The sequence below is a fragment of the Lithobates pipiens genome, unplaced genomic scaffold, assembly GCF_037356315.1.
Source record: "Lithobates pipiens isolate NorthernLeopardFrog02 unplaced genomic scaffold, aLitPip1_a1.2 Scaffold_1, whole genome shotgun sequence".
NCBI classification, from domain to species: Eukaryota; Metazoa; Chordata; class Amphibia; order Anura; family Ranidae; genus Lithobates; species Lithobates pipiens.
In genome coordinates, this window is record NW_027507685.1 from 142,070,867 (window position 1) to 142,083,213 (window position 12,347).

Here is a 12,347-nt window from a genome sequence, read left to right on the forward strand (position 1 = left end):
ATGTGTATTCAGCCTCTTTCAACCTCCTCTTCACAGGAAGACTACGACTGACAAAGTGAAGAACACCACAGCCAGTCAAGCCGGCTCTACAGCGTGCGATCAGTATAATACATGATCACACTGACAGGAGAGTGCAGAGTATGGACTTCATGTGCTGCTACTATTTCATTGCCCAATCAGAAAGCTGGGGGTATGTCCAGAAGTTGAGCAGCATGGCAGGGACATTTAAATATAGTTGGTTGAAAAGCGCTATAAGTCTTTAAAAATATAAAAAACATTCATACAAAAAGTTTGCCTTGTCATGTTCCAAGACAGCACAAAAGGAGGGTTTCATTGTAGTTGCAATGATGCACTCCCTGGTCATCTCTCACCTCGACTACTGTAACTCCCTTCTCATTACCTCTACATGGTCTATCTCCCCTTCAGGCCATCATAAATGCTGCTACCAGACTCATCCACCTTATCAATCGCTCTGTAACCACTACTCTTCTGCCAATCACTCTCTGCTGGCTTCCACTCACCCAACTAATTAAATTCAAAATACTAATGTCTTACAAAGCCATCCACAACTCGTCCCCCAGCTACATCACTAGCCTAGTTTCTAAATACCAACCCAATCGTTCTATTCATTCCTCTCAAGGCCTACTGCCTCTCCAACTCCATCACCTCCTCCCATGTTCGCCTCCAGGACTTCTCCAGAGCCTCGCCAATCCCTACCCCAATCTGTCCAATTATCTCCTACTCTATTAGCTTTTAAACAATCCCTGAAAAACGTCCCCACACCTAACTATATTTTCAATTTCTCCATCACCTCATCCCCCCACAGCTATGACCTTTTGTTCCACTTGACCCCCCCCCCCCCCTTTCTAGATTGTAAGCGCCAACGAGCAGGGCCCTCGGATTCCTCCTGTATCGATTTGTATTGTAACTGTGCTGTCTTGTCCCCATGTCGTAAAGCTCTGCGCAAACTGTTGGCGCTATATAAATCCTGAATAATAATAGTGACACAGCATTGGAACACGATTAGTGCAAAAATTATGTGTGTGAATTTTCACCTTAAAAAAATAAAAAAAAAAGTTCAATTCTGTCAAGATTATTTTGGACATACAAGGCTTTAGTTGCAACTAGGGTTTCCTGCACACCAGCAAGCACTTGCACACTTTGTTTTAAAATGCTGAGTTATGGTAGCCAACAACCAGACATAAGATGTGAGTGTAGGGTACTAAGGTGGCTGATGTGTGCTCTGTGCCTCTCTATGCTTGGTAGCAGGTAATTTCCAAGAGCAGTTTTATTACTCTGCTCGTGAAATGTTAAGAACCAAAAAGGTCTGTTGGATAACTAAAATGTCAGACAGAGAAACCGTCAGAGGATAGGGTGCACAACAAAGATAAATAAAGTAGAACAGGGAACAAAAAAAAAAAAAAATGATTCACAAATGTGAAAACCGTTACATTACAATCCCCCTCAAAAGGACAGCTTATGAAGCAACGCTCAGTTTCAAAGGGTATGTGAAACTGCATTCTGCAAATTTCATCAAATGTTTACAGAACTGTTTGCTTTTTTTTACCCTGACTAAACCTACACTACAACCACTTCTAGGTATACAATGTTGTCGTCTTTGTCCAGGCATGACAGTTTATGCAGCATAAGGATTTTGTATCCATAAATATATTAAAAAGGGGACTTAGCTGTATGTTGCACTCAGCAAGACCAGCAGAATATGGGTTTATATTTAACCCTATGTGGACGCACCATTCTGAATCACAGTAGAGGCCAGCAAAGAATGCTTACCCATAAAAAAAAAAAAGAAAAAAAAAAAAAAAGTTATCCTTGGCTTCCTCCTGTGTCCTTCAAAACATCCCTAAGACATACATTTAATGCTGCAATTACCAAAAGGCAGCGCATGGGGAAAAAATCCCCCCCCACCCCCCCACACACTACACTTGGACAGATGCCCCAATTTTATTATCAGATTATGCAGTGTTCAAGGTGAAAAAACACAGCCTTATGTGGTAGGTATCATTAACAGGGGCTAACCAATTGCTGCGGTTAAATCTGAATGCCAACAGACAAGAGGCTGCCACTGCTTCTGCTGGAGGGTCGCTCTGTCTGCTCTGTCTGGGGACAAACATGTACACTTCGTTTATGAATCTGGAGATCTACATTTGGGACGCCCTACCTGGACAGAGGTTCTGGAACACCTCCAGGTGTAGGGATCACTCTCCTGCGTCGGTCCAGGGGCACTGTTGGCCGAGGAGGTCATATGCATTTCAACTAAAGGGGACCAAACAAAAGCTCCTAGAGATTAAAGTGGCAATGCCACAAAATAAAGTTAAAAAAGGTAGCCAAAGCGGTTCAGCACTCCTTTGCCTGGGATTAAAGTAAACTAGACGTCAATTGGACCCAGAGAAAACATCCTGGAAAAATTCAAATCAAAACCAGGAGGTTAAATCTTTAAAAAAGGTTCTGCTCTGCTACCAAGACATTTTTAAAGCTTAACCTCCTGGAATGGATCAAATTTTCCAACTTTGCTCTGGGTCCACCCAATACCTAGCTTATTTTAAAGCCCTGGTGAAGGGGGGGAGTGCGGAGCCTCTTAAACATGTTGGCTGTCTGGTGCTTTTTTCCTGTCATTTGTGGAGTAGAGAAAGTGAGAATTGTGAAAAGAGGGACGTTTAACAGATGAAGTATGTTCCTTAAGCTGCTTCTGCTGGAGGAAGATGGATGCTCTGTTAACTGGTAGCACTCTCGTCAACGGTCTCAAGGGTGGAGACCTTCCTCAAAAGCCAAGTGGATTAGGTTTTTATTGGGTGCATTTTTCACTGCAGTTAAACCAAAGTATCCTTCACATTTATACTGACAGGCGATTGATGCAAGAGATCAGCCAAGAGGCTTTCAGCAAATCGTCAACATAAGCTTAAAGGAGAAGACCAGCCTGAGCTTTTTAGGCTGGGCTTCTCCTCTGGGTCACAGGAGTGCATTTCGTTCTGCACTCCTGTGACCCTTTTTCAGTGGACAGCGGTCTGAAGTCTGCTCTCCACTGACGTCACTACCAGTCGAGGCAGCACATCATGCCGACTTCCGAAGTATGGATCCGCCAGCTGCCTTGACTGATGGCAGTCTGAGAGCTGCTGAGAATGCCTCTCCCCACCCCCTCCACAGCTCAGCACTCCGAGCATTGAGGAGCAGAACAGCTGCAGCTTCGGTTTGATGCTGCATCCACTGAGGCAAGTATGATTAGCCCAAAAAACAAAAAAAAACAAAAAGAACAAACCCATACATCTTTTAAATTTACAGCAATTTGTTGCATGCGTTGTACAAGCAGGGTATCGAGCAAAGCAGCAGAAAGACCCTTTAAGGCATTTGACAAGTCAGCCATAGTTTGGCTCTGTAAAAGTCAGTCAGGATGGGATGAAGAGCAGGGTCCGCTAGTGAGAGCAGCTCTAATGAAATCTTTCCTACCGCTTGTCAGTTGGGTGCATCCTCTAGCAGTGGTGGCAGTCATTAAGGTAGGACAATGAACGACAGTGAGGGTAGACCAGTTTTCTGAAAAAAATAAAAAGATACCCCAAATGGGTACAAAGCCAGTAAGTGCTGGGGGGGGGGGCGTTGTCAGGGTGCTTTCAATCTCTGCATAGAGCAGAAACAGTAGGTGCCATAGGAAGCCTTTGTGGTCTCATGGGCGCTAAAGGACCTGAGACTGTAAACCACAAAAGGTAGAATCAACAGGCCGATCCTTTCGTTTCAGGGTCATGTGCACTGCATTTATAAGAGCTGAAATTGCCTCTCAACATGGGAGTAACAGCAGTGGACTGCAACCCTTCAGGGCCAAGCTCATTATGCAAAGACTTGGAGGAGCTCTGATCAGAGTCTGTGGCTAAGGACTCGGAAAGGCACGAAGGCTGCAGGTAGTTCAGACAATCTGAGGGAGAAGGCACAGTTAATTAATCAGGTTGATTTTAACTACAAAGTCTTGTGTGTCTGTAGTAAAAACCATCAGCCAAAAAGGTCAGAGAAAGTAGCCACACCCAACAGAGCTAAAGAGGACTAAAGAATGGATAGACTCTAGGAGAAAAAGTCAATAGGATGCCAATCAGCAGACATCACCATGATCATGATGTGTACTGTAAGCAGTCCTGGATATGTTAAGAGTGTAGGATGAGGGGACCTGTTCCAGGGAGATGCGCGCGCGCGCCCCCCCCCCCCCCCCCCCCCCCATGCCTAGAATCGGACACGGTGTGACGGTAAAGCAACTTAATGCTCAGGGTATGAAGCAACGCATCAGATAGTCACAAAACCCACGGAACTGATGGCAGGTGAGCATCAGGTGGTGGGCTACAGAAACTTGGAAGATGGAAGGTGCACATGGCCCAGCAGCCACACGCAAATTTTTCACCAACATATGGCAGGAAAGTGCACAAAGCACACATAGGCAACACTCCCAGTGGATATCATCACTTCTTCCGTGGAAGAAACATTTGGGAAATTGTGTCAGGCCTTTGCGGTAGCTCTCATTTCTTGGCCTGAGTTAATCAGAAAGTGAGTATCAGAGGCAGGACAAGCTCTGAGGCAATACCAGTGGCATTGGACCAGAACACCAGCCTATAGCTAACCTTTAATCTGGGGAGCGCCTGAAGATTTCATCCAAGCTAACCCTGGAAGGTCCAGTGAGATCTGGACATTCCAAATTCAAGACTAAAGATGGTCAAGCCAGATAGCAGCAGCTCAAGAGGCAAGCACTAATGACAAAGTGAACAAAAAGAAAACTGGAGGACAATAAAAAAAAAAAAAATGCAGCTAGCAAAAGTTGGGCTACTCTTCCACACTGTAGAGATCAAAGAAAAGATTGTCCATTCTCCTAGTACACTAGAAAAAAAACTGAGGTATGTTGGTAGTAGGAGGTATTATCCTGGTCTGGTCTACAGTTTTCCAGGGTCTAATCTCCTTTCACCTTCAGGTTATACTGCAGCGGGAGATTTCCCGGTGTCCCTCAAAGTACAAACAAAAATAAATTTTTTTTTAATAACAGTCTACATTGGAAAAATGCTGGAGAGGACAGAGCAAAGTGATGACCTTATCAGTGTGGCAATGGTCCCCCCCCCCCCCCCCCCGACCAGTAGGCCTGGGGCAGGTCAGTAAACAAGTTGAAGTGTTTATTGGCAGTGATGAAAGCAATGTCACTGACCTGTCTGACTGCACAAAAGAGTATATGGGAACAAAAGACTGGCTGATCAGCTCTGCAAATCTTTTGGAAGGTTAAAACTATTCAAAACCTTGTTCATGACTATTTTAATTTAGTGGATTGTCTGGAGTTACGTTTTAAGTGTGGGTGGATTCAACTTAAAATGTAATTAAATGCAAAGAGACAACTGAAAAACATATTATAAAGCATATTGATGAAATGCAGCATTATGTGGAGGGGGGAAGAAATCGTAATACTGAAGGCCAGTATATAAAGCGGGAAGAGGAGGAAGGGCACTCAAACATATACCACCCCGACTGACATCCTGTCCCCGTGAATAGGTGGTTTCTACTGATCTCAAGCAGTCTTCACATGCAGTCGTACCTCTTCGGAAATTCTGCGAACTTTCCTGAGCGCTGCTCCGGTCTGAGATAGGAGACCTGGGATCTTCATTCTCCTTGTTTTCCAACCGCCTTGGGGTCTCACTCCCAGATTTTGAAGCTTGCTTTGTCTTCTGATCCAGCTGTTTAAGTTTCGCTGCGCAGGCAGCAAGCCTTTCTTCTCGAGCCCGGCGTTCTTCCTCCTCACGTCTCTTGCGAGCGCGCTCAACTGCCTCAGAGATCTCAGACTGTACAAACTTCTGCCTAGGAGGTACCTTCTCTTCCTTCTCCTCCACAGATGGTTGTCGCAGTAGCGCAGAAGGTGCAGGCTTCTAATAAAAAAAATTAAAAAAAAACACACATACAGGGGTGTAAACAGACAAGCTCACAAAGTCAACACTGCTTTTTAAAAAGGAAACACTAAGAAGTATCTAATTTGTCATTGCTCACATCCGGGGGAACCAGCAATTTCTCAAGGAGGAAAAAAAAAAAAAAAAAAGAAACCGGCTACATTATTATTTTGCAGTCACTGTAAACCATATAGATATTACCCCTGTCCCTTAATATTGCCATATTAACTACGGATTTAGGTTTTTATGCACGTTGAAATCACCTTTCATGCCTGTTAGTTATGTGTCCTATTCACACTAATGTTGATGTTGTGTCTTTTTTTTTTTTTGCACAGGAAAGAAAAAAAACTAACGCATACACCTTGCAGAATCCTGCACAGATAAAATCTGCATGTTATGGTATGGACAGAGCACAGAGAACCATTGTTTTTGGTGCCCTTACAGAAAAACTGACGTCTCAGCTAGAGATGCACCTAATGGAAATTTTGGTGCCGAAACTGCAGGATGTATAGTAAAATTACATGCTCTACTTTGTTGGGGGGGGGGGGGGGGGTATCCGAATGATGATGCCTGCAGCTACATTCTCTCCCCCCCCCCCCCCCCCGGCTGTCATCCGGGCTCTCCCATGCCATCGGGGGCCTGTAGAAGAAAGAATTGCCCGCCGCCAGATGACGAGCATAGAGATTTCCAGCGACCAGGTGGTCACCAGTCATCTCTATGGTCGGAGGCCCGGGGCACGACGTTATGACGTCACGCCCGGACCCTGCACTGTAAACAAAGCCACGATCGCGGCTGTCAGCATGAGACCGTAGAATTTTTTTCCCAGATCCTATGCTTTACAGCCTGGAGGACAGATGTGGTGTCTTATTGACCATGCATCTCTCCATAAAGAAGACCTGTCATTATAGATTCCTATTACATGGGATGTTTAGCATGCCTTGTAATAGGAATTAAAGTGATGAAAAAAGAATTAAATGTAAAAAAACAACCAAAAAAAAAAAACCAACAACAAAAACGCCCCTGTCCCCAGTAGCTCACACTCAGAAGCAAATACACACGCAAGCCAAGCCCACATATACGTAAATGCCATTCAAACCACACGTGAGGTATCGCTGCGTGGGCTAGAGCAATAATTCTAGCCCTAGACCTCCTCTAACTCTAAACTGATAACCTGTAAAAAATTTCAAAGCATCGCCTATGGAGATTAAGTACCGAAATTTGGCACCTTTCCATGAGTGTGCACAATTTTAAAGTGTGACATGTTAGGTATCTATTTACTCGGCATAACATCTTTCACATTATACAAAAAAAATGGGCTAACTTTACTTTTTTTTTTATTCAAACTGTTTTCCTAAAAAAAAAAAAAAAAAAAAAAAAAAAAGTGTTTGAAAAAGGATTTCGCAAATACTGTGGAAGATAAAAAGTTGCAATGACCGCCATTTTATTCCCTAGAGTGTCTGCTAAAAACACATATATAATGTTTTGGGGTTCCGAGTAATTTTCTAGCAAAAATATTATGATTTTTACATGTAGCAGAGAGGTGCCAGAATAGGCCCGGATGTGGTTAATCCAGCTAGCTGTTTTCTCCTGACATTTGGGTTTATATTGCATTTGATATAGAGATCAAAGTTAGGGTTTATAACTATGCCCAGGTACCAAAAGGTTTATACCACCTTAATTTGTTCTACTATCCGTGGTAGGGGTGCCACAAGAGAATCCAAAATGTAATGATGTAGATTTGTCCCAGTTTATTTTGAATCCAGAGAAGGTCCCAAATCTATGAATTCCATAAGGTTCATCAGTGAGGCAGATGTGTCGCCCAGAAAGAGGAGCACATCGTCTGCGTATAGTGCCAATTTGTCTTCTAGTTTAAACCCACATGTCTGCATTCCCTCTAATGGCTGCAGCCAGTGGCTCTATGAATGGTAATAAGGTGTTAATTTCAATACATGCTTTCGGTGCTTTATAATAGTTTGATCCATGAAATGATTATCTCCCCCAGGTTGAATTTTTCCAACACCCGCCAAAAGTAATTACACTCAACACTACTAAATGCCTTAGTGGCATTGAGCGAGAGGATAGCTCTCTGACCCCAGTTGTCAGTTAGTAGTTACACATTCAGATAAAAGGCGATAAAGCTTGCTTGCCATAGATCGATCAGGTATGAATCCAGATTGATCTGGGTGCACAAGTTTAGTCACCACCTTTGAGTCTCAAGGCTATGACTTGTCAGCAATTTTAAATCCGCATTCAGCAGGGAGATGGGTCTCTAGGATTCAGTTTTATCAGGATTTTTCCCCGATTTCAAAAGGACCACCACTACTGCTTCATACATAGAATTTGGCAAAGAATCTATTTAGAGAATGAGCATCGGCAAGCGTATGGAATAACTCCGGTAGGAGTATTCCTCCAAAATTTTTATATAACTCAATTGGTAAGCCATTGTTTCCTGGGGCCTTAGAATTCAGAAATATGGCCAGTTCGAGTTGTAGCTCCTCAAGGCTGAGAGGAGAGTTTCATTTTTTTTTTATCTTTCCCCCTGGAGCTGCGGGAGTTGAATGCTATCCAAGAAGTTTTGCAACTTAGCTGCAGAGTAAGACATCTTTGAGGAGTATATACCCTGAATAAAGGTACAAAACCCTTCAGTATGGAAGGAGTGTCTAACCACTCGAGTGGGCAATCTTGCTAATCTGTATATGACCTGGGAAGGTTGTTGGGACCAGGGCATCATAGACAGTACATACCCAGTTTTCTCGCCCTCTTCAAAATATGTTTGAGAGGTAAAGAAACCCTTATCAGCATGTTGATGTATAGTATGGTAAAGTTTCTGTTCCTCTATATACTGTCTCTCATGGTCAGGTGTAGGGGCTTGCAGGAATGTTTCTTCAGCTCTAGCTAGACTGGCATCCTTGACCCATTGTCTACTCTTAATCGTGGCAATCTCTTTAATGCACATAACACTAATGAAAGCCTTCAGGGTATTCCAGACCACACCAGATGTGTCTGAAGGCTTATCAACTAAAAATTTCTAATCTGAATCTGCATGTGTTCAGTATCAGCAAATAGATGAAGCCAGAATGGGTTCAACTTCCAGTGGATAGGTAGCCTTAACCTTTTGGAAAATATAAATTGCACTGGGGAATGGTCAGATAGGCCCCTGACCAGATATGTCACCACAGGGTAAGAACAGAAAGTTAGGATAGTCCCCAGAGCAAATTCTATATGTGATAGCATAGAGTGGGTCAATGAATGGCAGGAGAATTGGGCCTCGAGAGGAAACTTACATCTCCATAGATCCATCAAGCCAAGTTCGGCTATAAATTTAGCTAAGGCAGTAATTGTTCTGGGGCCCTGCAGGCAGTATTCCTTGTGTACATCAAGTGAGGTATCCAGTGCATGGTTAAAGTCACCTAAGACATACATTGGGAGCTGGGGATGCCTTGCCAAATACAGAGAGAAACATTGTAGCACTACCAACATAAAAAGGTGTGGGCACAAACGCTAGCATGAGATTCCCACATTTCCAACAGAAAAATAAATCTGCCCTCAGAGTCTATCTGGGCATCAAGTTTAGTGAATGAGGCAGTCCTGGAAAATATACTAACCCCCCCCCCCCCCAGAGTATCTGGTGTGCACAGAGTGTTATTGTACAGAGTATTTAGACATATGAAGTATATTGGTAGGGTCACTAGTGAGAGGAGTCTTCTATAAGCAAATAACAGCGGAAGCCTGGTGTGAGAGAAAAGTTTATACTGCAGTCCTCTTTTAGGACCATGGAAGCCTCTAACGTTCCAGGAGAGGATTGCATCTACCTGTTTAAAATAAAAATAAAAAAAAAGGACATATTTGAAAAATTCCCAGAACAATGTGGGCCTAGTCTGTGGCCGGGGACCTGGAGGTCCGGTCAAGCAGTTTACCATGATGGCACGTGTGCTGGAGGCACTGCATGTGGCTGACATCAGTCTTACTCTGGAGCACAGAGTCATACGGTAGAGTAGTGTAGGAAAACGATCTGCAGAGGTAGAGCTCACCCAACCAGGACTTAAAAGCAACAAAAAAAGAACTAAACAGTCTCCAAACCAAGAAAATGGAAGTTCCTATTGGAAAGCCTTCCAATTGTGCCCAGCGGGGCTATGTGAGAGGGGACAAGCGAGGGCTAGGAAGTGCTGTGAAGCCAAGTACACAAGTTGTTGGTAAGAAATGTAATAAACCAGTAAATCCAAAGTTTTCCCTTATTGCACTCCATAGATAGCAAGGTGAGCAAACAGAATATATGTATGCAGGTTAACGCATGATTCTAGCTTGGGCCATCATCTCCAGCAGCCGCTCATGACCATCAAGCCAATTGGCAGCCATAGCCAGGTTTTCAAAAATGTGTACAGAACCATCTGCTACTACACGTAGTTTGGTCGGGTAAAGCATGGAATACATCACTGATATTGCTTGCAGGCCTTTCTTCACTTCAGTAAATCTAGCCCTCTGCTTTTGGACTGCTGCTGAGAAGTCCGGATATATGGATACTTTGGTGCCCTGTATTTCCAGATTAGCTTTTTGTCTAGCCATGCAAAGGATAACATCTCTAGCTTTATAGTGTAGGAGTTTCAGCAGGAAAGGTCCATCATTGCCCCTTGGCGGTGGACGAGAAGGCACCCTGTGAGCTCTTTCCACAGAGAAAAAAGGAGTAAGGTTATTTTTACCAAATGTGTCAACTAGCCAAGTTTCAATGAAGTCAAGAGTTCTTTCCTTCAGCATTTTCAGGCATGCCAACTATGCGGATATTACCGTCTCAGCCTGTTTTCCATGTCTTCCACTCTGGCTGCCATTTCTGTCGTTTTAGCAGCAGTCAATTGAACATTGTGCAAAAATGGAGGCAGCTCTTCCTCTATGGAACTCGCCCTACCCTCCAAAGCAGTGGTCCTCTTGCTTTTTGCATGTCATGTCTAATTTGCATTATACCTTAGTAAGGATGTCTTGCAGAGTGGGTTCTCCATGTTCAGGGTCAGAGGGATCTGCTATTCCAGGAGGGAAGGTAGAAAAAGGGGGTACTCACTGTAAGTCCATGTGCTACCAATGCCATTTTATCTGCTGCATGTTGTTCCATGTGCTGTTGAAAAGGTTTCCTTCAAAATCCATACCAGACCCGAAGGGCCGAACACCAAGCTATGCAGTGGAATAACATCCTTACAGGATGTCTCCAACTTACAAGCCAACCTCAATGCACTGTTCAATTGGGAAACGATGTGACAGATGAGGTTTACTGTTGATAAATGTGAATTTATGGGTTGGGGGCTAAGAATATGCATGATACTAGGGGAGAGTACAACTGGGGGTTTTGGTAGAACATAAGCTCAATAATAGCATGCAATGCCAAGCTGCGGTTTCCAAAGCGACCAAAGTCCTTTCTTGTATTAATAGAGGTATGGACTCCAGAGAGAGATTTTGTCCCTGTACAAATCATTAGCAAGAACTCATCTGAAATATGCAGTTCAGTTTTGGGCACCAGTTCTCAAAGACAATATGGAGGAACTGGAGTGTGTGCAGAGAAGGGCAACCAAACTGATAAGAGGCATGGAGAAGCTCAGCTATGAAGAAAGATTAGAGAAACTTAATTTATCATTGCTTAAAGGGGTTGTAAATTCTCCTGTTTTTTCACCTTAAAGAGGATTCCACCAAAAAAAAAAAAAAAAATATTAAAAGCCAGCAGCTATAAATACTACAGCTGCTGACTTTTAATAAATGGACACTCACCTGTCCCGGGTTCCAGCGATGCCGGCAGCCGAGGCCGATCGATCGCTCGGCTCTTGGCTGCTGTAGTCACCATTCTAGGTGAGGGAATCAGGAAGTGAAGCGAATCGGCTTCACTTCCCGGTTCCCTACTGCGCATGCGCGAGCTGCGCCGCGCAATAGGAAATCTCCGCGCTGTCACTGGGACCCGTGTGTGTCCCAGCAGACAGCGCGGCAGGGCAGGAAATGGCGTAGACTCCCACGGGAGTCTATGCCCGGAAGTGGGTGAAAATACCTGTCTTTAACAGGTATCTCCACCCCCCTCCCCCCTGAAAGGTGTCAATTGTGACACCGGAGGGGGGGAGGGATCCGATCAGAGGAGGTTCCACTTTAGGGTGGAATCCCGCCTTAATGCATCCTATGCATTAAGGTGAAAAAACACCTGCCAGTGACCACCCCCCAGCCCACCCCTGGCCTGTTTTACTTAACCGAGCCCTGGAACTTGACCCACGGAACGCACTCTCTCTGCCAGGGGTTCTCAGCTCTTGATTGGATAGATTGACAGCAGCGCAGCCATTGGCTGCTGCTGTTGTCAATCAAATCCAATGATTGGGGCGGTGCCCAAGCCCTGCATTCAGCCTCTATGGATGCCAAATGCTGGACTCAGGAGCACACGCTTCTCCCAGGGGGTTATCTGATGCGGGGAGGAGC

The 12,347-nt window shown here is 44.3% G+C and overlaps 1 protein-coding gene across 1 annotated transcript in view; it reads right to left on the reverse strand.

The window, feature by feature from the left end:
- PRRC2B (proline rich coiled-coil 2B) overlaps positions 1–12,347 on the reverse strand; it is a gene marked incomplete in the record, with an annotated part of 197,601 nt that overhangs the window by 95,541 nt on the left and 89,713 nt on the right. Inside the window, 1 exon segment of the mRNA XM_077477969.1 lies at positions 5,567–5,894. Within this exon segment, the coding sequence (XP_077334095.1) occupies positions 5,567–5,894 (328 nt within the window).